The 25,477-nt window shown below is 42.2% G+C and overlaps 2 protein-coding genes across 5 annotated transcripts in view; one reads left to right on the top strand and one right to left on the bottom strand.

Moving 5' to 3' along the window:
- The first annotated feature begins 5,477 nt into the window (after nucleotides 1–5,477).
- RSPH9 (radial spoke head component 9) lies at nucleotides 5,478–23,499 on the top strand. Of its 2 annotated transcripts, none has more exons than XM_081905680.1 (5): nucleotides 5,478–5,794; nucleotides 7,085–7,244; nucleotides 8,366–8,495; nucleotides 9,274–9,420; nucleotides 22,783–22,920. In XM_081905680.1, the coding sequence occupies exons 1-5, from the start codon at nucleotides 5,568–5,570 to the stop codon at nucleotides 22,785–22,787; spliced, it is 669 nt and encodes a 222-aa protein (XP_081761806.1). In that variant the 5' UTR covers nucleotides 5,478–5,567; the 3' UTR covers nucleotides 22,788–22,920. The 2 variants fall into 2 exon arrangements, with proteins under 2 accessions (XP_081761806.1, XP_081761805.1); XM_081905679.1 differs by having other exon boundaries at nucleotides 5,480–5,794; nucleotides 22,813–23,499.
- Nucleotides 23,500–24,986: 1,487 nt separating this feature from the next.
- Nucleotides 24,987–25,477, bottom strand: part of MRPS18A (mitochondrial ribosomal protein S18A) — a 29,778-nt gene continuing 29,287 nt past the window's right edge. For all 3 annotated transcript variants that reach the window (XM_081905683.1, XM_081905681.1, XM_081905682.1), the window contains exon 6: nucleotides 24,987–25,403. In XM_081905683.1, coding sequence (XP_081761809.1) covers nucleotides 25,259–25,403 — 145 coding nt within the window. In that variant the 3' untranslated portion in view covers nucleotides 24,987–25,258. The remainder of the gene's footprint in view (nucleotides 25,404–25,477) is intronic.

Below are 25,477 nucleotides of genomic sequence, written 5' to 3'. Positions count from 1 at the left end.
CCTGAGCTCTGTTTTATACTGTACACTAGCAACTGTACAGTGAGAGTGTATTCCTAGAGAATGTGCTTGGTTCCTCCTCTTTGAAGTAAATCTTAGAGTTTCTTGGTAATAAAACAAACAGTGTGTTCCTTGCACATTGTCAGATAGCCAAAGAACAAAGTGCTACAAATAAAAAACATGAGTGTGTGCTTGAAACACACTCCTTCAGTACTGAGGGAAGGGAAATGGCAAGTATCTCCATGAAGCTTTTCTTCTCATATTCTGTGGCATCTTTTTTTCTTGATTTTGTATTTAGTAACAAGTTCCTGCTGAATAAATCAGCCCGTTCTAGAGCAGGAACTCTATACACACACTGCAATGAAGAGCAATTATGCCACAGAATGAGCAAAGTTGTACAAAATGGCTCAATATATTTATTCCAAGGCATGGTGGGAAGACATGTAATGCAGCAACTTTGCTGAAGCTGCTCAAGTCTGGAGCTGGTCAATGATTGGCTATGAGATAGCTTGAGAGCTCCGTGTATGTCTCCTTCAGATCCACTGTAAAGGAAAGATGGGATATAACTGTATAAATGTAATGCATAAAATGTAGTTGTGATCTTTCACATTTTTGTAAAATCTGGAGTGTACAGCAGACTCTCCTGTTCTCTTACACCCATATTCCTCTCTACCTTTCTTGGTTTTCTGACATGTGAATTGGATAAACTATAGTTAGTGCTACTGGGATTGTCTCCAAAAACAATAGTTTACAAACCTGTTGTTTCAACAAACCTATTTGGAGGCAGTCTAGTTAGCTTGATCAGATTGCCCGATTTGGATGTCATCGCAAATTATGGTCAAACCATGAAAAGAACAGGAGAATCAGCAGGCAAAAGCAGAGGAGAGGAATGAGCCATGATATTTTGTGATGTGCTCCCAATCATCGTTCAGATCACTGGTCAACAACAAATTTGTTGTCTGCGTTTTTTCAGTTGATTTAGGACGAATCTGATGTGCTGAATCCAAAAAATCACATTGGTTTTGCTCAATCAGGTCAAGTTTTTGAGCTATGGCCACATGTCTTTTTTTTACATTTTTGTTCACATGTACGTTTGTGTGGAGCATTTTAGAAGAAGTTGGTGGGGGTAAAATGCCATGTCAAATAATTGTTTTGATTGGAAATGATTATTTTAATGACAAGAAGTATTTAGGTCCAATAGTTCTGGGTGATTATGTCGAAAAGGGATCAGTATGAAGTCATAAAACCTCCGTTTTTTCTCGGAAGAGAAGGACTTGGTGTACTGTGCAGATATTGCGCAGCTTCTGCTCAAGCTTGGAGTGCCACAGTACGAACCCAAAGATTGGAGACTGTTCATTGACAGCAGCAAGCGATCACTGAAATGTGTTCTGCTACACAATGGCAACCAGTTTGCCTCTATATCCCTGGCTCACTCGACTACACTGAAGGAGAACTATGAAGCGGTGAAGTATGTGCTGGAGAAAATTGGTTATGATCAGCATAAGTGGTTTATTTGTATTGACCTGAAGATGGTGAACTTTTTGTTGGGACAACAGACTGGCTTCACCAAGTACCCATGTTTTCTGTGAATGGGATAGTAGGGACCGTGCTCAGCATTACACGAAGAAGGACTGGCCTGTGTGGGAGGAATTGGTGCCTTGCAGAAAAAGGAACGTCATCAACGACCCTCTGGTGGACAGAAATAGAATACTCTTCCCACCGCTGCACATCAAGCTCGGCTTAATCAAGCAGTTCACCAAGGCTCTGGACAAGGATGGTGACTGCTTCACTTACTTGTGCCAGGCTTTTCCAGGATTGACCATGGAGAAGTTGAAAGTTGGCACGTTTGATGGTCCTCAGATCCGTCAGCTCATCAGAGATCCAGAGTTCGGAAACTCAATGAACGAAGTGGAACTGGAAGTGTGGAAGGCATTTGTTCTGGTAGTGAAGAACTTTCTTGGCAACAATAAGGCCAGAAACTATACAGAACTTGTCAACAACATGCTGACTGCTTTCAGAAACCTGGGCTGCAACATGAGCGTCAAGATGCACTACCTATTTTCACATATGGACCGGTTTCCTGAGAACCTGGGTTCAATGAGTGACGAGCAGGGGGAGAGATTCCATCAGGACATGAAAGAGATGGAGACCAGGTATCAGGGTCGCTGGGACGCAGTCATGATGGCTGACTACTGTTGGACTCTGAATAGAGACCTCCCTGCCACTGAGCATTCCAGGAGTTCCAAGAAATGGAAGTTCAAGCCCTGAAGTTTGAAAAATGGTGAAGCAACATGCAATTTACGTGTACTTAGCTTTATCAATGCCCACCATTCAGTTTACAGTAAACCTGACCTGATGGAGAGAAACGGATGCCATTTCCTGATTCAGCAGTGCAAAAATAACCTAAATCAGTTGTAGAAATCTAGACAACATTCAAAAAGTAAAAAATTGTTGCCCATCAGTGTGACATCTTAAAAGAGACAATACTAATAGCATACGTAAGCTAGCTGTCTCATAAAACCATTTTATACAGACAAACCATGATATAAATCAAGCCCACGTCACTTCTGAATATTGCTTTCTATGCTCATTTCTCTCCCCCCCCCCCAAACATTTATGGCTATTTGCTTCTCATGTTCACAGTTTACCAGATGAATCCTTGATTTGGTCCAGTTTCTCACTAATTCATAATATTTCTAGACCATCTTTCAACAAAAGTACTCTCAAAGCAGTTAACACAGAACAACTAGATACTGGGCTAAGCACACAGCATTAATAAAGCATGGTTGCTAATCAAGGGCAGGCTTTCCATAGTACTCTTAAGATGGGAAGTGGACCTGAATGTCCCATTGCAATTTGCCATGGTCCTACAGTAGTTGGCTCATTCATATCTTTCTCAGCTTACTGAGAGCCAAAGTGTAAAAACAGATGAGAGAACAGTTTCTCCAAGACCATGTTTCTTGAGATACTGGAGTCTAATCCTGGGAAAGATCTAGCAATCCCACAGGAGAGATCACTTTCATATTGTTTAATGACAGTGATGGTAACCTCTGACCTTGATGAAAGACAGTGCTTCTGACCTTCCGTTTGTTAAATAATACCAGCCACTTACTTTCTGATTTTTATCAGTGTTTGGTAATTGGGGGTCAGGACAAAGCCAGCAGAAAACACTTACCACCGAGCTTTATTGAACGTAGAAGAATTTGTATTAAGCAACAGATTTTGTTGTTTTTTGAAAAAAGAAAGCTCAGCCACGATGGGTGGGAAGTGGAGACTGAGTAGCTTGTAAAATCAGTTATGGAATAATGAGCTTTCAACTCTGACATCTGCTTTGAATCCGGTTTGTGCTCAACAGTGGAAAATTCATTAACACCTGAGATTGATTAGTTGACCTTGCTCATATAATCTGGGGTCCTAGGCCAGTTCAAACTGGATAGGTGTTCGTGCAATAAAATTTACAGTCACCATTTATTCTAACTGGCACCCTCAGAGGCTGACACACCAAAGGTTCTGTGGCAAGACAGAGGGCGTAGGAAAGCAACACATGGCTGAGTTTTACAAAGCCATTTCCTGGGGTAAGTCTCTTGGATAAACTTCAACATGAACCCTGCACTGCTCATGCCTCTCTTTGTAGCTTCATTTCACTGGCCCTCGAGATCCCTTCCAGCTCTGTGCCTCTGTGTCTTCTCTGTGTGCTTTTGTAGAATTCAGCTACATGGAAATAAAGGTCTGCAAACCTTTTCAATGAAATCAGAATAGTAAAGCTAATAAACACAAATACTATTAAATAATCTTTTTTTTAAAATAAAGGAAGTCTGGTCCGTCTGCATTGGCTTTCAACCAGTTTCTGGGCCCAATTCAAGGTACTGTGTTTGACCGATAAAACATTAAAACAGCCCAGGACCACAACCCCTCAAGGACCACCTCTCCCCATATGAACCAACTCAGACCCTCTGCTCATCATGTGAGGCCCTTCTTCCTGTGCCCTCACCATAAGAGGTTTGGAGGGTGGCAACATTAGAATGGGTCTTTTTTGCAGTAGCTCCCTACTTGTAGAATGCTCTCCCTAAGGAGACTTGCCTGGTGTCATCATTATATATCTTTAGACACTAGGCAAAAGCTTTCCCCTATAACCAGGTCTTTGGTCTTTAACTATCTGTGGTCTTTTAGAAGTAGGTGAGTTGTTTTTAATGTATTTCTCTTCTTGGGTTTGTCTGTTGGTAGGTTTGTTGGTTGTAAGTTGCTTCGGGTTGCCTTAGGCAAGATAAAGCAACTAATTTAATAAATACAGTGGTAACTCGGGTTACAGACGCTTCAGGTTACAGACTCCACTAACCCAGAAATACAGTAGTACCTCGGGTTAAGAACTTTGCTTCAGGATGAGAACAGAAATCGCATAGCGGCAGCGCAGTGGCAGCAGGAGGCCCCATTAGCTAAAGTGGTGTCTCAGGTTAAGAACAGTTTCAGGTTAAGAACGGACCTCCAGAACGAATTAAGTTCTTAACCTGAGGTACCACTGTAATAAATAAAATAAAATAATAAAAATAATAATTAGGTAAGCAACAGCTGTAGTGTGGTGTAGTGGTTAAAGTGTCAAGACTAAGATTTGGGATACTAGGGCTCACTTGGCCATGAAGCTCACTAGGTGACCATGGGTGAGCCACTGACTCTCAACCTAACCTCAAAAGGTTGTTGTGGGGATTATATGAGGAGGGAGAAAACCATGTATGCCACCTTGAGCTAACTGGAGAAAAGGTAGGATATGAATAAAACAAATAACCATTTTAAACAATGTGCATTTAGCTATTAAGTTACACATATTTTGCACAGCCATACAAAACAGAGTTCTGTTGTATCACCATTTATTCAAATACAGTATTTTGGTTTGTTTGTACAGAATAAGTAAATTGTCGTTTTTCCAAAAAGGGGGAGGGGAATCAATTACTGATCCATTAACCCCCCTCCATGGAAAACCTCGTACATTTCCTATGTTCCCCAAAGTGAAGAACATTTGTTTGTTCACCACTGCAACCCTTGCCAGTGAAAAAGACAATCTAAATGCATCATATTTGTTCAGAAGTTCCATGCAGGGCTTCCTCTGGAGCAAGTGTGCATGGGACGGTGCTTCTCCACCGTTATTATTCTGGGTGCCCTAGATATTGTCGTTGCTTTTTAACTAGGCAGCAATTCCCCAAGCAAAGCTTTCTGGCAACCCGGCGTCGCCGCGGCGAGATCGGAAAAGCTGCGCCTGTTGAACTTTTGTCCGCCGCGCTACTGTTTAAAGGGGAGGACGCCAAATCGAAGCGGAGACGCGTAGCAACAGCTTCAGCGTTCACTGCAGGCCCCGTTTCTAGGGCATTCGGCTCGCTGACTATGAAAGGTTTTTGGCCGGCTGCGAGGGGGGCGGGGCGTGGCAAGATGAGAAGCTGCCTTCGAACGCCGAGAGGGGGCCGAGGCCGACCTCTGACCTCACGTCCAGCGCGGCGCCTTGGAGACGGTTGCCCGGCAACGGGACGCAAGCGTCGGGGCCTGTGCTCTCTGGTCCCCACCGCCACCCAAGCCCGGCGGCCATGGATGCTGAGACGCTGCCCTACGCGCTGGACCTGGTGGCGGGCAGCGGCGTGTGCCTGAGCCCGGAGAAGCGAGCGGCCCTGCGGAACTCGCTGCTGCTGGTGCGCCGGGACTACCGCTTCGAGCAAGTCCGCCTGTGGGGCCGCATCCAGGGCACCCGAGGAGCCTACTACATCGCCGAGGGCGTGGGGCCCGACAGGGCGGGGGCCAGAAGCCGCCTCTACAGGTGGGCAGCTGGGCTGGCAGAAGATGTAGGGCAGGTGAAATAGCGGGGGGAGACATGGCTCCAGCAGGTTGGCCGTCCCTGCCTCCACTTTACTCCAAAGTGGAGGCCTTTAATAGCTGCTTCCCAGGTAGAGGTTTGCACAGGTGCGCTGTTTTCTGAGAAGGGTTGCGAGATGCCCTCAAAGTGTCAACTTTTCAGCAGGCCAAGCTTTTCCCAGCAGCGCAGCACCGTGCTAGAAACCCTAATCTCACAGTCATTGGTTCAAACCCCACAATGGGTGAAAGATTCCACACATTGCAAGAGGTTGGACTAGATGATCCTTGTGGTCCTACTCTACAATTCTGTGATTCTAATGGTGAGCCTTAGTTAATCACAGCTACGTTTTAAAACCCAGTCAAAACATTAAGTTCAAATCAGTGGTTGCAAGGGGGCAGTAATGTCTAGAAGCAACAACCTCCTGATGCCTTATTAAAAATGTGTGAGAGAGAGGGAGTGAGGTTAATTTTAAATGGCAACATAGGCAGAGAGGGCAAGTTAAACTTTAAATGAAAGTTAACACTTGTGGAGCACTTCTGAGTGTTCAGAGCACTTTGCAGGCATTATCTATTATCTCCATATTGCAGACAGGGCGACTGAGGCTGGAAGAGTAGATTTGCCTAAGGCCATCTAATGAGTTAATGGCATAGGCAAGAGGTGGCCCATGAACTTCACAGCGCAGTCCCTTAACAGTACATTCCTATTTAGAAACTAGTCTCATTGAGTTCAGTGTGTCATACTTCCAGGTATGTTTGTACTGGATTGTAGTCTTAGTCACTATTTAAAGCCATTTTCTTACTGGCAGGGGCCACTTTGGGGCATGGAGCCACAACACGAGGAAGCTGTTGTTTTGTTTTGTTTTGTTTTTTAAAAAAGCTTTATTTTGCAAGGCAAGGGGCATATTCAGGGAGAGGTTCATCTTTTGTCTCTTGCGTGTCCCTGATTTATATAGCACTCTAGCTTGGTAGGAATTCTGACCTGATCCTTTGAGTTTGCTACCTGTTTTAGTTTGGCCCTCAGATTTAGAAGCCATTCTGCCTTTCCTCCTACCTAACTATCTCAAGTGGCTTTCCCACTCCTCCTTCACACGTTGTGGCGCCATGAGGGGGCAGTTGGTTTTTATCTCTGCTTGCCACCTGTTCTCTTGCTTGTTTCTGTGAGATCTTTTAGTAGACCTCCAAATGTCTGAAAACATGAGTTTTTTTGCCAATAAAAATATGCTTTACCCTTTTATTATGTATGTGTGAATGACAGCTTGAATTGTGTTGAATGGAGCCTTCTGCCACCTCCTAATGAGGAATTTACTGCACTGACTTCAGTGCTAAAGGGACGTTTCCAAGGGGACCCATCCTATGAATATGAACACTATGAGAAGAAAGAAGAAGGTGAGAGACCATATGAAGAGGAAGCAACAGTGAGTACACTGCAGCACCCCTGGGATCCCGTCACCTAATGCTCACAAGATATTTTTTCACAATTTGCACTTGTGCTTTTTTGAAGTAAATCATTCTTCCTAGTTTTCTAGGAATGCAGAGCAATATGATATAATTATGGCATAGGACTACTAACATTTTTGTGTTGCTTCATTTTTGTTTTGCTAGTGTAGGAATTTAATATTTGGAATTTTTTTTAATTAGGTACCACAGATTTTAACTGGAATTTCTTATAAACCTTTCTTATCCATTTAACATATCTGGTCCTTGGAGCTCACTGGGTTTGGTGCAGGCAAAATACTAAGTTAAAAGGCTTAATAGAAGCTTTTTATAAACACACACACAAACACACCTGCACTCAGTTTCATACAGATATCACACAGGCATATAAAGAAAAGATACAAAAGAGCTAATTCCTATGTTCCAAGGTTGGAATGGAAAGGTAGAAGTTAGAAGTAGCAGTGATGACCTGCTATCCTTTATCCACCCGAGCAATCCAGCTACATATTCACTAGAGTTTGTCAAGAGATTCATGCCAAACAACTTCTCCCTCTATCCCTTTTTATACAGTTCTTGTAAAACACTGAGGTTCCATAAAAAGTAATGTACCCCACTCCACTACCCTGCTAGTAATCTAGCCTTCCCTTTCCCTCCACATTTGACTTTGGCCTACACCCCAGGTGTATTCCATATGTATGAGTTGAATATTCCAGCAAGCCTCTATATACTTATTTCCCACTTCTATGTGGGTGTGTCTCATGTGGAACACATACATACATGTGCTGAGTACCTTCTCAGTTGAACCCAATTTCACTTTCCTGTACTCCTTACAGCTGGTCCCTCTTTTCCTAATCTTGCTGTAACCTAACTGCAGGCTGTCGTTCCTATTTTGACGCAGCTGACTTATTGTGTGTGTGTTAAAACAGCATCTGTCTTAAGCCCCAATGCCATGTGATGAAAATAAATGTATTGGCGTACGTTTCTCCTATGAGAGATGAAGGCAATATATGTATTAAGTTTGTAGATGCATGATTCTGTTCCAGTTCTCATTCTAGTATGCAAAACTAAGGTGGCTTTTCTTAATGTTTGCTTTTTTCTAAAGAACTTGATCAAGGAAGAAGTTCGTCTTGTATCTGCAATAGATCAGATAGATAAAGCAGTGGGTATTGTTCCACGGGGTGCCTATATAAAGTCACCACTGGGACCTGTGCATGAAAACAGAAACTTTGAAGGTAAGTCATAACTGTGTCTTTGAACGCAAAAGTCACCACAAACAGTTATTTCTTCCATGTTTGACTTGGTGGCAAGGGTCTCTGCTGCTACAGTGAGCTGTGGGGAAATAAGGGGATGCACACATCGGCATAAATTAAAACAATAGAAATACTTAACTAACTGACCAATCACTTCGGTTCTGCCCTCCCTAACCAAGTCCTGCCTCCACCCCCAAATCCTGGCTATGCCCATGGATGCACAACTAGAAGTATTTGTTCCTTTTTGGGGCAACAACAGCACTAAAGTAGGAAAAACCATATTTCAGTTCATTTGTTGCACTCATGCTCTTTAATCTTGCTAGTCATGCGAGGAAATGTTACTATGCATGACAGTGTAAAGCATCCTGTCCCTCATGTGGAGGACCTTAATTATAGTAGATGTATGACAAGCCTTGTACATTTGGCAACATAGGCCTATCTGGAATGACTTTGATTTTGGAGCTACCTATCTCATGATCCTGTAGCGCTTTTGGTTATGGTGCTGGTTTGAATAATGCTTTCTTTGATTTCTGGGCTCAGTTTAGATTGCAGCCGCTACCAATATATTTCCCTTGGTTCAAAGTGGGTTGCATAAAAGTAACTGATTTTCCATGGTACTGCAAGACTACCTATTTCTAGAGGTCTCTGTCTACTTCTGTGGGTTCATTTAGTGTCATCAGCACATAGATGCTTCATAAGTCTATTAGATAGTGAGCTTGTAGTAAATTGAAAGATGGCAAAGTTCTTATTAACCCAACAGGTCTGTCTTTGGTGGAGGCTAAAAAATTAAGCTCCTATTTCCATTTCACTGAGCCTGTAAATTTGAAGAACAAAACTCTCCTGGAGAAAGCTGACCTGGACCCTGCCATTGACTTCCTGGATTCACTTGAACATGATATTCCTAAAGGTAGGGAAGATGTGACATTCCAAATGTAAAATGAAAATAGTGTTGTGAAGCTTTCATATCCACTTAAGAAGTGCTATCTGCTTTTTCACTGTGCAATAATAACGATAAGCATTTATATGGAGCTTTTTAGTGCTTAGAGAACTCTTGTTTCAACCCACTGCAGGTTTGTAGGTCTACAATTTCCATATTGTAGACTGCGGGAAGGACTCTGAGCATGATGGCAGTTTACCTAAGGCCATGTAGCTTTTTCATGACTAAACTGAGCTCCCAGTTTCCACTCTTGTTGGTGTGTGTGCATAAAAAAAAGATGTATGGCCTTCATTTCAATACAGTAATTTTCAAAGTGGAGAACAATCTAAATACTGCAATAAAGCACACACACACAAAAGCATGAACCCCATAAACAGAGCTGCTAAACTGAAATAAAATCAGATTAGGCACACTAAATAGCAAAGGCTGCCCCAAAACTAACATGCCACATTATTTCTCATAACAAAACATGATACATATAATTTGTGCATGGTCTGGTTCTTCAGATATACCAACCTTTCCAGTGGCAGTATAAAACACATAAAAACAAAAGGAGCTGTTGCATCCTTTCACTGGGTAGCTTTGTCTGGGTCTTGTGTCAGCACCCTGTTCTGCTTGAACTTTCTGTGTTTTCTCTTCATTAAAAGGGGCTTGCAGCAGCCAGTGTCCTGGTGGGCGAGATAAGGCTACTTAGAGATAGGAACATTTTTATGTGGTTTGAAGTATTTTGCAAGACCATTTCCACCCAATATTGCCTCTTATCTAAATGGGGTCTTGTTAACTCTAACCTTGTATCCTGGGCAGTCTAAGTTCAAACTTTTCTTTGATAAATCTTTTACCTTGGCAGGAGAAAATGTAACAGTTTAGGAAATGGAGGAATACACTCATTATTAAATGTGAATATCTTAGCCCCTAAGTACAATGAAAACAGTTAATGTAGCTCTTATTGTTTTCTAATTTATGCTGTTTTAGAGCTCCCTCCTTAAAATACTTTTTGCTTCCATATAAACTTAACAAAACTACCAGAACTGAATGCAGATTGCTCTTTTGTACATATATGACCCTTTATTATCTGCAAGGGACGCGGGTGGCGCTATGAGTAAAACCTTAGTGCCTAGGACTTGCCGATTGCATGGTCGGCGGTTCGAATCCCCGCGGCGGGGTGCGCTCCCGTCGTTCGGTCCCAGCGCCTGCCAACCTAGCAGTTCGAAAGCACCCCCGGGTGCAAGTAGATAAATAGGGACCGCTTACCAGCGGGAAGGTAAACGGCGTTCCGTGTGCTGCGCTGGCTCACCAGATGCAGCTTCTCACGCTGGCCACGTGACCCGGAAGTGTCTGCGGACAGCGCTGGCTCCCAGCCTATAGAGTGAGATGAGCGCACAACCCTAGAGTCTGGCAAGACTGGCCCATATGGGCAGGGGTACCTTTACCTTTACCTTATTATCTGCAAATTGAACATGTCAGCCCTTCTGAAGTTTCCTAACCCCTCATCAACACAAACCTTATTACCTCTCCCACTTTCACACATTTCTTTTGCTTCCTATATGCTGTTCTTGAGTTCTCATTCTCTTAATCTCTTCTCCAGAGCCCATTCCACACTGCTCAGTATGTTGAATTAAACTATTCCATGTTGTGTATCCAATGCATCTCCTTCACCTCTAGCTACTCATTAAATACTTCCAACAGAGTTTGTCTAGAAAAGGGTGTTTTAGAGGCTGTGGTGCTCAGGCTAGAATTTGGTTTGTAGCTTAGGACCTTTTTTATCATGAATTTTTATATCTTTCACATAAAAATCTTTGCTGATTTTGTTACTGTAGTTAGGGCTAACGGTGTTTGTGCTCAGCCATTATTTCAAACAAGAAGTCAAAAGGGAACAACAAAAATTACATGAGTAATGAGCTTTTGTATTTAATGCCCCCCCACATTTATGGCCAGTATTAGTGAACTTCTCACAACCAATTTGCTTTTCAAAGTCATTAATCTGTTACCTTTACTTCATGAGCAGAGTAGCATGTGGCATGGCTCCTTCCTATCAGTAGGGTGGCCATTTGTCCTACTTTACAGAGTGTAGTCCTCTGTTTGTAGGGCTGTAAAGTACAAGTCCTGAATAAAGATAAAGAGCTTTAAGAGGAGACAGCAGGGTCTTTGAAGTTGCTCATCTGCATTCAGTAGACTGAGCATGCAGACAGGTTACCTGGTCACAGTCTTGCTCTCTAGTGAGAGGTCTTGTATTTCTGTTTCTAAATCTGCATCATACTCTTAAATTGCTATATGCAAATCTATGGTGCCACCTTTATTTTGGCAATGCATAAGTGGCTATTGTACTTCTCTAACTTTGTGGTTCAATGACATGGGGAACCAACATGGAAGCTGCAAAATAAGGGCTTCTACACTCAATATTTTATATAAATAGCAATGTTTGAGAATGGTGAATGAGCTTCCTATTCCAGTGCCAGAAAGTAGCAATAGCACTTGAAGCAGCTTGGCTTGTCAGTAAATGCTATAAATTTGATATGGCTTCCAAGTGGTTGCTGAATTTGATGAAGAATTGTACAGAATTTGAGAATGGGAAGCTGGAGTGAGAGAGGGAGAATATTTGTGCTGTGATCTGTATGACTGCATTCAGAACAGCAGGTATTCATCCTGCTAAATACAGAGTTTTATAAATTTGTAACACAAGGTGGCATCCAAATACAGAAATGTCTGAATAAATTCCACATAAATGCATGAAAATATCCCCCCAATATCACAATTCTGCTCATGCTCACTCTACAGAAGTGACAGGAAAGTATAGGTATGACATTAGATTAGAAGCAGCTGCAAAAGAGAGGACTTTGAAGCAAGTGACAATGGTATAGGCACTCATATGTCTGTGAAAATGCGTAAGGCTGCCTCACAATACAGTGGTACCTCAGGATGCGAACGGGATCCGTTCTGGAGCCCTGTTCACATCCAGAAGCAAACACATCCAGAGGTGCCTGCAGGGTCGCGATTCGCCGCTTCTGTGCATATGTGTGATGTCATTTTGACCGTCTGTGCATGCACGAGCGACGAAACCCGGAAGTAACACGCTCCGTTACTTCCGGGTCGCCGCAGCGCGCAACCGGAAAATACTTATCCTGAAGCTACTTCAACCCAAGGTATGACTGTAGAGCTATGAACTCTGAAGTATTAGAAAAGGTTTTAACAAACAGGTTTGCTATAAATCTTATTATTTTTCAGATACAGCAGATCACTTCATCTGAGCCTAAGCAGTTGCTCTAGTTTTGTGTGGTATACCATATTTTTTGCTCCATCAGACGCACTTTTTTCTTCCTAAAAAGTAAGGGAAATATCTGTGTGTCTTATGGAGTGAATGTGTGGTCCCTGGAGCCGAATCGTCCGAGTGTGGCGCATGCCGTTGCCCTGCGCTCCCCAGTTGCTGGCAGCCTCCCCTTTCCCCTGAAGCCCCGAAAAGGTTTGGGAGTGGCGGGCAGGCTGTGCACCGTTGCCTTGTGCTCCCGGGCCGCTCTCTTTGTCTGATTCTAGAACCGAGATCTGATTTTAATCTTGAGCTCTCAATCTTTCATTTATAGAAATTATGTTGAGTTGTGTGATTCTTGAATTGGCCCCTAACTGGGCCTCACACATTTATGGGTATTTAAGATGAACAGAAATATAGCTCATAATATACCACAGCTACGAAATGTGTATCACGAGCCAGAGCCCCAACTCTCTCGCCAAAATAACTTGACGATGGTGCTCATTGTGTCTGATTACCAGGAGTTACTATTAGGTCTTATTATACTATATTATACTTCCCCCACTGCTTCTGAGAACTATCTGTATCAGAATTATCCAACACTTGTTTCCTTTGTAGGGTTGAACTTTATTGGTACAGCATTTAATGGGGCTTTAGTATTGGGCGATGGGGCCTCTTTGTGCAAGTGCTTGGAGAAAATCCTCCAGGTTTTATGTTAGTGCTTTAATAGATGCAAAAGCCCCAGGTGCTGGGAGGATTGAAGCTAAGAGACATGAACCTGTTTTATATCCAGGCATTAGCACAACTAATTTATTCCCTTTCACAGTCCCCCTGCTCCCCCTGAAGTGATTAATCCCCTATCAAGCTCTGTCTCCAGCTATTCAAGAAGCCTGAGTCTGTAGGGTTTTTGGTGTTTTTTTTTAACAGCCCCTCGCCAGCAAGCAGACTGTAAGGCAGCCTGTTATCGGTGTGTGGTGGAGGTGGTTTGAAGACAAATGGCTGCCTATCTCCCAAGTGGCCTTGCAAAACCCAACAAAGTGCTATGCTGTGCTGGCCACCTACTTTCCCCCAGCCTCCTCTCCCTGCTAACGTTTCACAGATGTGACCTGAGCCCTCCTCTTTCATAGCTTAACACTAAGCAGCACCTCCACAGCCTTGTGAAAACTCTGAGCCCGAGAGCACTTTACCTCGCAGCCTGCCAAGAGCCACATGGGGACAAGACCTTTCAAGCTGCTTTTCTGAAATCCAAACTAAGAAGTTTATAATGGATGAGGGGGAAGTAATGGTGTCGGAGAGAAAATGATGTTACAAAGAAGGCACAGAGAGAGGGGGGAAGTCTGGTGGTGCTTCTCTAGTCTGTTCTTCAGTGGGGAAGGGCAGCTTTGAGAACTTGCGGGTTCAAAAGATAACAGCAGTGCAGCCTTTGGAGCTTATGCAACATGGTAGAACAGGCATCGGCAACATTCAGCCCCCCCAGATGTTTTGGCCTACAACTCCCATGATCCCTAGCTAACAGGACCAGTGGTCAGAGGTCATGGGAATTGTAGTCCAAAATTGTAGTCCGAAGGTTGCCCATGTCTGTGGTAGAACAATCCAGGAAGCAGCCAATGAGTTGCTGGAGTATATGCTTAACCTTCTGGAGGATAAATGACTCCCCAGACTGTGTGGATAAGTTGATCTGGTCAAATGGCCAAGTTAGCAGGTAATTTGCTTGTGCGTTAATACTATTTTAGCATTGGGCTGCTGTACCAGTCACCTTCCAGTAGGAGACACTGTGGGGTCAGCCTCAGTAGGAAGAACAGAAACCCTAATCAAGTAATATGAGAAAAGTTTGGACTCTTTAGTGAAGTGAAGACAGAGAAACCAGACTGTGTGTGGTATATGCTGACCTCTTGAACTGTGGATATGGAGAGGAGACTATCAGCCCTGCTAGAGTTCACACAACTTTCAGGAGACTATATTGCTTTCCCTTAGTACCAGCATCTTATGTGTGTTCAGCTCAGGGTCTCCCATGATTTTCCCTATCAAAGGCCACACACTAGGCCTGTTCGTGCCAAGAATGTGTGTCTGTATTGACACTTTTGGAGTCTGATGTTGCTACTCCTACACTGATCATAGGGTGTTCCCTCAAGGTGTGACCTTTTCTTTGGAACTGATCCTTATGAGACAATTGTAACATGAACAAGAGCCAGTTAGAATTGCTGCTTTTGACTTTCTGACCACCCACAATTTGCCCAAATTATTGGAACTATGCCTATATCTCTTAAGCTTTGCTTCTGTATGTAATAAACTGTCATACTGGGTTTTTGGGTTCAAACTGTCAAGTACTTCAGGGGTCTGGTGTATCAAGAAATCTTGGCCACTCGTTGTGAAGGAGACTGTTCATTGTTTCTGAGGTGGTTTTACTGTCCGAGAGTGTCATTCCAGGGCATGCAATTATAGGCATTTAATTTTACTTTTTGAAAGGGAGAAAAAAAAATTTCCCTTCAATATGTGACTTAGTTCCTGCTTCATATCTTTTCTTTCAGTTTTGTTATAGGGCTCTTGATTCTGCGTTAATAGCTGCTGAAGCCTTGAGACAGAACCAGGTTATATTTAATACATAAATCAGATATGGTCTAAATCTTGTTCTAGGGACTGATGAGCCTTAATGAAAGTAAAACCCTACCGCAAGAGGCCATTTTTAGGAAACCAGAAGAAAATTCAGTATAGTCAGACTTCGTAAAGCTCTATCTGCAACTATCTGGTGGAGGTTGCTTTGGGAAAGGAGACATATCCCAGCTTCCCTTTGTAAATGAGGGGAGGAAAGGTAAATGTATAGGTCTTCTTTATGAATGAACTGTATGCAAAAACGACTTCAAAGCATGACAGTGAAATTTTCATGCAAGCTGAGAAATAAGGATATAAAGCCCCCCCTCCATATTTTCATAGCTAATCCTTTTTAAAGTTGACATTAGGGATTCACTGTTTCATAGCTCCCAGCTAGCTACCTGTGTGCTTCATTTAGTAGTGGATGGTCTGAATATTTCTGAATACCCACTGATTGACTTTTAGAAAGTAGTTTCTTCTTGGCTGTTCTTAATATTTGTGATGAAGAACTCTTATAGTTGAGCCAGATGTTGAGATCTCAGCGATGGTCATCCTCAGAACTGCCAGTGCTCTTCTTGCATGCTGAAGAACTTTTTTTTTAATTACCTGACCTGATGCAGAGTCTGCCAGTCTGAACCCTGCACAATTTGTGCAAATGTTGGAATAATTTTTCATTGTCACTGTCGGAGCATGATGCCTATCCCAGAATTAAATTGTTATCCTACCATGTGTCCCAATGCATGCCATGGTCAGTACAGGATATAGTGGTTTTGAATCCAAATACAGATGTTATCAAGTTGCATTATTTAAAACTGCAGCAACAAAAATAAGTGCAGACAATAAACTGCCAGTGGATTGTAAAAGAGATTCACTAAGATTCTCTTATTTGTACTGTATGCAATGACCTATGGCAACAAGCAAACATTTATTGTACCAACAGAACATGTGTGCCTTAGTCTTTGAGGTCAGCATGAAAATTTCAGTTTATATCTAGCATATTTGCAAGTTGTTTTGGCATTGTATTCAGCAACGTATTATTCTATTGCAATAGTACCTGACAGAGATCACTGTTACTAGATTGGAAAGCTGAGATGAGAGATAAGAGATGAGTACATGGAGAACAGTAATGCAAAAGAGAGCTTCTCATTGGGTAATTTTTAGATATAGACATGGAAGACCTTGTTTCAAATCAAAGTTCAGCCATGGACTCATGCATCAGTTTCTATCCACAAAGTAGGAAAAATAATAATCTACTTAACAGGATGAAAGTAAATGCTTTGAAGTAAGTCATTCTATACATCTGAAATGAATAATAAAAATTAATCATGTACTCTGGCATGATGTAAAGGAAATAAAAGAAGCAGCCATCTTATGAGCACAGGTCTATGCTTTCTGGACGGGGCTGCCATACCACCACCCTGCCCCTCCTTTTTTATTTCTGATGGTGAGAAAGGAGAGGTTGGGGTCAAGCTTATGTACATGATACAAACCGGATAAGCTGTAATGAAATTCCCATCAAAAGCCTACCCACATTGACCTAGGGCATCTCTTTCCCCTTGTTGTGGGAAAAGGTTCTCAATCCACATCCTTCTCCCTGCTGTGTGTGTTGAATTATTAGTTGGAGGACTAATTGCCCTTGTTCAGGTTTGCCTCCTGCCCCAGCTTTTTTGGAGTGTGGCCAATTAAGGTGCTTCTGCCCCAGCACTCTTGTCACATTTCATCTCATTTCAGTTTTGATCCCTGTAGTTCTGGAACTAATCTTTATATGTTTCCCATACATGTGCACTTCCTCCTACCAGAATTGCTGTTTTTTTTAAATAAATATTCCTTTCTTAATAAATACTGAATTTGTACAATTCTATCCATACTCATCTCAACAAAATCTATCATATGTCTGATTCAGATGTAACGGGAAACCATGGTTTCTTATAATTCCCATGAGCTGCAGCAAGCCTTGAGCTGTGTGCTCCCTTCTCCTCTTGCATGCCAGAAGGGGACACAAGTTGCAGCTTCTTATTTTAAACTAACCAGTTTTCTGCAGTGTCCACAGTTGGGGTAACTGATTTGCCTAAACCGGGGTGGGAATCTATTTTCAGCCTGAGGGCCACGTTTGAATGGCTTGTATAGGTACCCCTCCCTCCTTCATCCAGGAAGCAAGATGTATCACCACAGTTCAAGAACAGGGACAAGCACTTGCAGAGGGATGGGGCTTGGAGTAGGCAAGCAACTGCTGGAGGGCTGAAGAAAGAGGACTGGAAGGCTGCATTCAGCCCATGGGTGTGAGGAACATAAGAAGCCATCTTACACTGAGTCAGACCACTGGTCTATTTTCCACAGTATTATCTACACCAGGGTTTCCAAACTCGGATCTCCAGCTGTTTTTGGACTACAGTTCCCATCATCCCTGACCACTGGTCCTGCTAGCTAGGGATGATGGGCGTTGTAGTCCAAAAACAGCTGGATACCCAAGTTTGGTAAACCCTGGTCTACACTGACTCATAGCTGGTCTCTATGGTTTCAGGTGAGGGACATTCCCAGCTGTGCCTAGAGATGCCAGGGATTCTTCTCCATCCTGTTAGTCATCTGTTTATCCCAAACTTCTCAGTGCATCCCCCCCATCACTTTTCAAGCCACAAAAAGTCCCGTTAGGTTTTTTTTAAAGTGGATTAGTTGTGCTAGGGCAAATAACTTTAACCCACTCTTAACTGTTCAAACCTAAAGTTCTGGTATACCTCTGAATCCCTCCCACAAAACAGTGATAGTCTGGAGGTACCCTCAGAAGGGAAAGCGACCGATCCCCTTCTTGTGGGGACAAAAGAGTGGGTTGGAACTGCACAGGGGGAGCAAAGAGGGGATCATTCCACCTGGCAAGTCAAAATGCTTGCCTAATGTTTAATGTTGGCAAGAACATCTTGGGGGAAATGGGAGTAGTTAAAAACCAAAGTGCAACTGTATATATGGATGCGAGAGAAGTGACGTAGTTAATTCTGTTGCAGTTGTTTTAGCAGGAGAACAAGGAGCAGAAAAGGATGTATGTGAACACAGCCATAGCTGTACGATGCTTTGTGAATAGTATCACCTAGATATAATAGAGGTGTCACTGTTTTTGTTTCCCTAATGCGACCTTTTGGAACAGGCAGCTTTTACCAACATCGAAAACTGCTTCTTCCCATCCCCACCCCTGTTCTTTGAAATACATCCAAAACAGGAGTGTTATGGAAGAGTAGATTTGAAGTGGATCAGCTCTGTTGTTTTAAGGGCCTCTCATTTTACAGTTAGTAGATCAAAAGCGTCTCCACTGCCTGCATATCATAGAGGGCCCAGGTCAGAGCCCAGACAGACACGGGGGATGAGAGTGGATACGGTGGCAGGTTGGAGAGAAAGCAGAAGCCGAGGGGAGGGAGGCTGACGTTTAAAAGACAGGCACTAGAGTCCTGGCAGTTGACAGAGGGCCATCGAGGAGTCAGTGGCTGGTTGAGCAGACAAGCTTTCGGAGCAGTGTCTTGTTTGGAAAATGGTTAAGCTCCTCCTCAGCATTCCCACCCGTATTTGGCAGGGTGAAGGTTGCAGCCTGCTCCAGAGGGGGAATGGGAAGCTCCAGATCTTCATCCAAAGGATATTTTTCCCAGGCTCTTTCCTCCCACACAGACCTGACAGGCAATTTTTTTCAGTCCAGACAGTATTTGGCTTAAGCTAGTTCTGGCGGGTGCAGCTTAAAAAGCAAATTATGGGGTTTATAGTTATTTGAAAAAATAACACAGTAACTGTGCAAAGCTTTTCTCATGAACGTGCCATATGCCGGATCTCTGATCCTTAGTGAATGTCATCTTCACTGCTGCTGAAATACTGTTGGAGCCACACCTCCTTGTTCACTGCCTCAGCTAGTGTCTTGTGCTTGCTGCTACGTGCTGAGCTCTGCCCACCAAAGTTTCGGACTGGGATATTGACAACAGAGGCAAGAAAAGTATCCCCTTCAACCATAGATAACATTTATGTGCTTATTTAAAATAAAAGTTGTGCGGCTACAGGAAATAAAGAAAGCATTAATTTTGGTTATAATCCAGCTAAATTGTGATTAAGTCTTTTTGAAAGTTGCAACTCACTTGTTCCTTTGGTTTCATTGGAAATGCAGTGCAATCTTACAAATGTTTATTTGGAAGTAAGCCCCACTGTGTTCAGCAAGGCTTCCTCCTGTTAAGCCCAATCCTAAACATACTAGGGAGTAAACCTCACTGAATGCAGCGGGGCTTAATCCTGCAAAAACATGCATAGCATTATGCTCTCAGTTATGCTTTTTTTTTTTGTTAACTCATTATGAGAACAAGATACATTATGTAGCATTAGTTGACAATTCTGTTACATCCTAGGGTATGGGTTTCTATTCTACATAATACCATAAAAGCTACTTGAGATTCTACTGTATGTAACGGATCATAATTTTGAATCTGAATTTAATACTTAATTTTCTTATAGGATAATTTATATCCTGCACCTTCTGCTCTAAAAAAGGCCATCAGATAGATCTCCCAAGTATTCTGTTAGAACAGCCATGCTACTAAAGCCCTAGTCATTTACTGTGCTACGCTGCAAGGTTGTTTTTTACCTACCTGCCTGCTTTTTTTTTTTTTACTAAAGTCCTCTTGTGAATAAAAAGTAAAATATAATAATAACTAGCAGGCTAGAGGATGCATAGCAGCTGCTATACTTCCTCCCCTACTCCCCAGCATTACGGTCTGTCCATTTTCTCCCCTGCTCCATTACTAGAGATCCTCATAGGAAAGTGCTCCTTTTTCTTTTTCACAGCAAAGGGCAATTGGAGCCAGCTCCAGCTTCTGTCTCCATTTGCTGGAACGTATCTTGGCCTCAAATAGCAGGCACAGACAGAGCTGGCTCAATGATCCTTGTGCAGAAGCTGACCCGGCTGGCGAAGCAGGGCCCCTGCTTCATCAGCCTGATCACTTGTCTTGAAAAAATTCCATGCATTTGCCTCTGTGAAATTCCTGGGCGCCAATGGTGATCAGATGAATGGTTAATACAATTCTGTATTAAAAACAATAATCCTGCCTTGTAGAATTACAAACAGACAAGAACTCTAAAAATCATTGTCTTCCAGGAGTTGAATTGAATTGAGGCATTTAGTGTTTTTAGCACCCCAACTTTGTTTTGCTATGTAATTTTGTGTAACAAAATAGGTAAGAGGTTCAGTGAATAAATTGCACCTTAATTCACAGCTTGATCTCTTCATGGAAGAAATTTTATAGAATTGAGAACGTAGCACAAATGTTCCCAATTTCGCCTGCATCTCAATTGTGTAAAGCAATGTGTTGATTACAACTAAAATGGTGGTGTGTGCAGAGAGTGACTCATTTGGGATAGTCTGAGTCTCAATTCGGCTGCTCAAAACAGGAGAAATGGGACATTGTGGTGGGTCTGAAGTTTGATTGGCAGGTAACAAGGGGAAAAGCTGTGCTCTTTTACGCAGTCCTCTTGTTGGAAAGGCAGCTGCTTTGTGCAACAGCTGCAATTTCTGAATGGCCTTTAATGGCAGTCCCAAAGAGGATGTCCCAAGGAAAGCGTGTCAAGGAAATCAATATAGGAAAATATGGCTTGCTGGCTGGGGTTGTGCTGGAGAAGATGCATGAAATTGGCCTTCAGAAAAGAAAGGAGAGCACCCCTGCCCACTGCTGCTCTTCCAAGTGTCTCTGATATTTATCCTAAAGCTAAGTTGGGATAATGTATGTAGCTAACACACCTTTCAGTCTTCTTGCTTCCTGAACATTTCTTTTGCTATATGAACTACATGTAGCATCAAGCATTTGCCAAAGCTGACAAGCAGCTTTTCTGAATTAGCTCTGTCATCAAGTGAGGATTATCATCTGTGAGTCTTTTTCCTTTCATTGCAGTATTTTGATGGTTTTAGGTTACTCTCTCCCCCAAACATCTTCTAGCCTCATGGAACCAAATCTGCTTTAATACTCTTGCTTCTCAGGCTGTCATTTCAGGAACTGAAATACTCAGCAAGCCATTGAGCAGCTGATTATAGTAGAAAGTTCATTTTCACATTGTCTCTTAACCTTCTCAGCAGCACCAAAGCATAATTAATATTGAAGCTAATCCCTTTACTGCCCCAGTGCACACTTCCTCCAAAGGTGGAGGCAAATTAAGACTCCCAAGGAAAATTAACTTTTCTATAAACTACTTCCGAGCTGGAAGCTCTGTTAAGTTTCTCTGTCATTCACTTTCCTTTTGTTTTCTTTCCCTTAGATGGCCATTGGCCAAATTTCCTTCCTGATACAGGCAATCGGAAAATGTGTCCCAAAGTTGCATTTTAGCCTCAGGATAATAGTCTCTCAAGTCCCAAATCAGAACATAGTAGGTGCATTGATTTCAGTTGATCTATGCAGTGTATGACTAATGTTGGCTATTGACAATTAGGATAGCTAGCCCACATGTAGTCTTGTGTTAGGTGGAGCACCCCCCCCAAAAAAAAAACCAGGATGAAGAGCTGCATGCTTAGTCACTGCCCCTAAAATGCCTCATGCAGTAGCTGCGGCTCACACTTATCAATGGAGCTGGGGGGAAATGAACAGCTATTGGCTCCCATTTCCTAAACAATTTGGTATTATCAATCTGTCTAGAGCTGCACATAGTTTTGAGTATCAGCAACTTTGCTTGTAGAAACTTTCATTTATTAATTTTTACTATATTTTTATACATGCTGGAAGCTGCCCAGAGTGGCTGGGGCAACCCAGTCAGATGGGCAGGGTACAAATAAATGATGATTATTATTAAGCCAATGTGCACCTCATGCTGCTGGTGGTTGGCCCTGAAGGCGTTTGTCACTAGAAATCAAATATGCTGTAAAGTGCAATACTTGTCCTTTTGGAGCTTCTCTTTGAATAAATCTAGCTGATTACTGTACACCTTCCTGATATTATGGGAAGGGCCTTAGCTCAGTGGTAACCTGTGCTGCATGTAGATGGTCCTGCCTTCAATCAGACATCCCTAGGTAAGGCTGGGAAAGACTCTAGGTTGTATCCAACTAAGTCTTACTAAGAGAGAATCACAGCAAGTCTTAGAATGAAAAGGCAGAGCACAGAATCCTAGAATTGCAAGATAAGTCATCTAGAGAGGTTACTTACCTATGCTGATATAATAGAGAAGCTGAACGTCACTCATTAGCAGACCTTGCTTACGTCTTCAGCCTCAGGACTTAATGATAAAAAGGTTACCTTATGATAACTGGATCTTACTAGCATTATTTGCTTGTTATTTTGTGGACCTGGGGCCTCATGCTGGAGTTAACGCTCTTCACATACAACGGTAGCAGCTACATGAGGGGGTAATACACAATTACATTGGTCTGTTTACTTGTGTGATTAACTGAGCCAAGAATACAGTAGTCTGTACTACAGCTAAGTCAAGCTTGTTCTAGTGCCAGTGTTCACTGAACATATGATCCTAGTTTGGCTTATCACAGAAAAGCTGTCTTCGTCAATTAGGATGAAATCCAGCATCCTATTCTTATGCAGGGTCCTGGAGCATCCAGTTTGAGAGGGGAGGCAGAGTGGTAGTACTACGAAGTTTGCTCTGGCCTGGACTCACATTCTACCATGTCCCCAATACTAAACAACATGGCTACATCTACTTTGGCAACGCAGAGAAGAACCTGGACCTGCCCTTCATGCTATGAATAACAGCACGAGGCCGAAAATGGAAGAGATGCCTTGTACTAATTTTGTATTTGAAACTGGGTATGTATTTTTGCTTTAGTAGATCAGCATGAAATCAGTCTAATGTGTTAGTGAGACCATATTTTAAAATATTAAGTAGATCAGCTGTGTGCCATCTAGCCTGTAAGCCAGCTGTATGTCATTTACTCCTTCCCTCTAAATTATAAGTCAGTCTCCTTAGAGTGCAGCAAGACCAGTACCAGAAGCATTATTGTTGGTTCACTTTTGTTTTACTTTGTATTTATGTACTTATACATTCATTTGGCAGGGTTTGTTTGTTTTGGTAATACTGATTTATTCTGCATTTGTTGAATTGTTGATTTTTGTCCTTTGAATTTAACTAACATGTTCTGTAATTTGTATGTTTGTATTTTCAATGTTTTGATTTTTTTGAATGTTTGGTGTGAGCTGCTTTGGGCACAGCTCATTGTGGAAAAGCAGCATATAAGTAAACTAAATCATCAGTAAACACCTCTTGATAAATTACCATATGCACTTGCCATATGCACTCATTCCCTGCAGGGCTCATATTCTGTCTCCATTACAGTCAGGCACTTTACAAAGGAACTAGAAATAAGAGACCTCCTAGGATTAGGAAATCAGGAATCCTAATTGTCGGTTTGCTATCCAGGCACATGAGCTATGTAAACACAGAAAATGAAATTGTTTTGTGGTATAAAGTGTTACAGACGGTTATGCATAGTCTACAAGTCTAGTAGGACACACGGGTGATTTCTGGTTTGACAATTTGCTCTGGACTCCAATATTTCCTTTAATTATGCACACTTTCTAAACACACTTTTCCAATTGCACCAACAATATCAGGCTGTAGTACAATCATGCTTCGTGTACAGTACTTCAGAACTTGATACCTTATGGACATTATTTTTGCTTTAATTATACATTATATTGGGCTGACTGCAAATATTCACAGATTCCATAAGTTGCATGTATTTCTGAGATGTAATTGTGTGTGAAAATGAAGTTTAGAATGCACAGGTCCTCTCTAGAAGGTTTCATTTGCAGCATTAAAAAGCCATTACAAAAATACCATTCTCTCCAGAGGCTCCTTTAGGAATGTTGCTGTGTCTGATGACTTTGGTTAATAGGTTCAGGTAGGGAGGGATTACTGCGAGCTGGTAGATCTAATAGATTGCTGGCCAGTGCCTCAAAATAGTGGCTGCAATAAAACAAGCATTAGAGCTGAGCAGCAGAAAGAATTAAGCATATTTTTTTTGACCCAGAGCATTTCCCCAGCATAGAAACTGAGGTAGCCTTTACAGGAAGTGACAACTACAGTTGTGTGATACTAGTTGCCTCACTTCTATCCAGGCTTTCCCCCATATTCACCATTTAAGGCTCCTTTGTGCATGTTTCCCAGCAACCTGGCTATAGCAATACTCTCCCAGTCTACCCCATCACCTTGAAATATTCAAAATTTTACACGACAAAAAGTATGCAAATCATAGGCTACAGATGAAAGGTGGCATACAAATAAATATTAATAATCACACCTGAGCAAAGTTGTTTGATTTTGTCTATACTGGTTGCAGGCTGTACTGTTCCCAGAATCTCCTTTTGGTTTCACAAATATTAATCTCATTTTTGTCCTCAAAATCATAATTTTTTCTCTCAAAGCTAAAGTGGACCTATATAACTGATCAGAAGATTGAAGCTGAATGTGTATTTATTTCATCTGTGGGGAACTACTTTGTGGTAAATATTCTTCCTAAGTTTACACATGCACTCCTGTAGGATTTTTTTTTGGGGGGGGGGGACGACAGATTTTTTCTCTCCTTTGTCTTCCTCCCATCAGCATCATGAACAGTAATAGACACCAGCTGTTGATGTCAATTAAGGACATCACTACGGAAGGAGGGAAATCCACTTGAGCAGTGAGTTACAAATTATTTCTCTATTGTACATGTGCAAGACGTAGAAGCTACCCAAAGAACTGAAACAGTACACAGCACTAGGAGTCGACTCAAGAGTTTAATTAGGATTTAAATAAAGGAAGATAAAAGTTTTGTTATCCTGAAGCAACATCTATTGCATTATCTTTCAGTTAAATGACAATTCTTCTTAGCCATTAAATTCTCTCTTTTCTGAAAATTCCTGTATGCTTTCAGAGGAAAAATGTTCATTTGGCTCTTTCTCTGGAAAGACATAAAAATACCTGTAATGGATTGACAAATACTGAGCCACAACTATTGTAATTTGCTGTCAACACTAGCTCTATACCATCCTAGTGGTTAAAACGAAGAGGTTTTGACCCATAAGTAACATTATCACGGAGTATAGGGTGTGATATAGGCATGGGAACCTTGCACCACTTGTGTCCCTTGTTCCAAATGGGCCGCACAGATTTGATGGAGTATCGGGTAAGGTACCTGTGAAGAGAAGCAGAAAAGAGGTCATGAGTGACTCACAATTGAGAAAAGGTCTGACATCCAGGGGTTCTCAG

Source organism: Podarcis melisellensis (genome assembly GCF_964234715.1).
Source record: "Podarcis melisellensis genome assembly, chromosome: 3".
NCBI lineage: Eukaryota > Metazoa > Chordata > Lepidosauria > Squamata > Lacertidae > Podarcis > Podarcis melisellensis.
Note: the sequence above shows the minus strand (reverse complement) of the source record. Positions and strands in the feature narration are given on the sequence as shown.

Coding starts and splice junctions, on each gene's coding strand:
- RSPH9 (XM_081905679.1), top strand. CDS start 5,568: ATGGATGCTGAGACGCTGCCCTACGCGCTGGACCTGGTGGCGGGCAGC. Junction 7,245..8,365: donor CATATGAAGAGGAAGCAACA/GTGAGTACACTG, acceptor TTTTTTCTAAAG/AACTTGATCAAGGAAGAAGT. Junction 9,421..22,812: donor TGAACATGATATTCCTAAAG/GTAGGGAAGATG, acceptor ATTCTTATGCAG/GGTCCTGGAGCATCCAGTTT.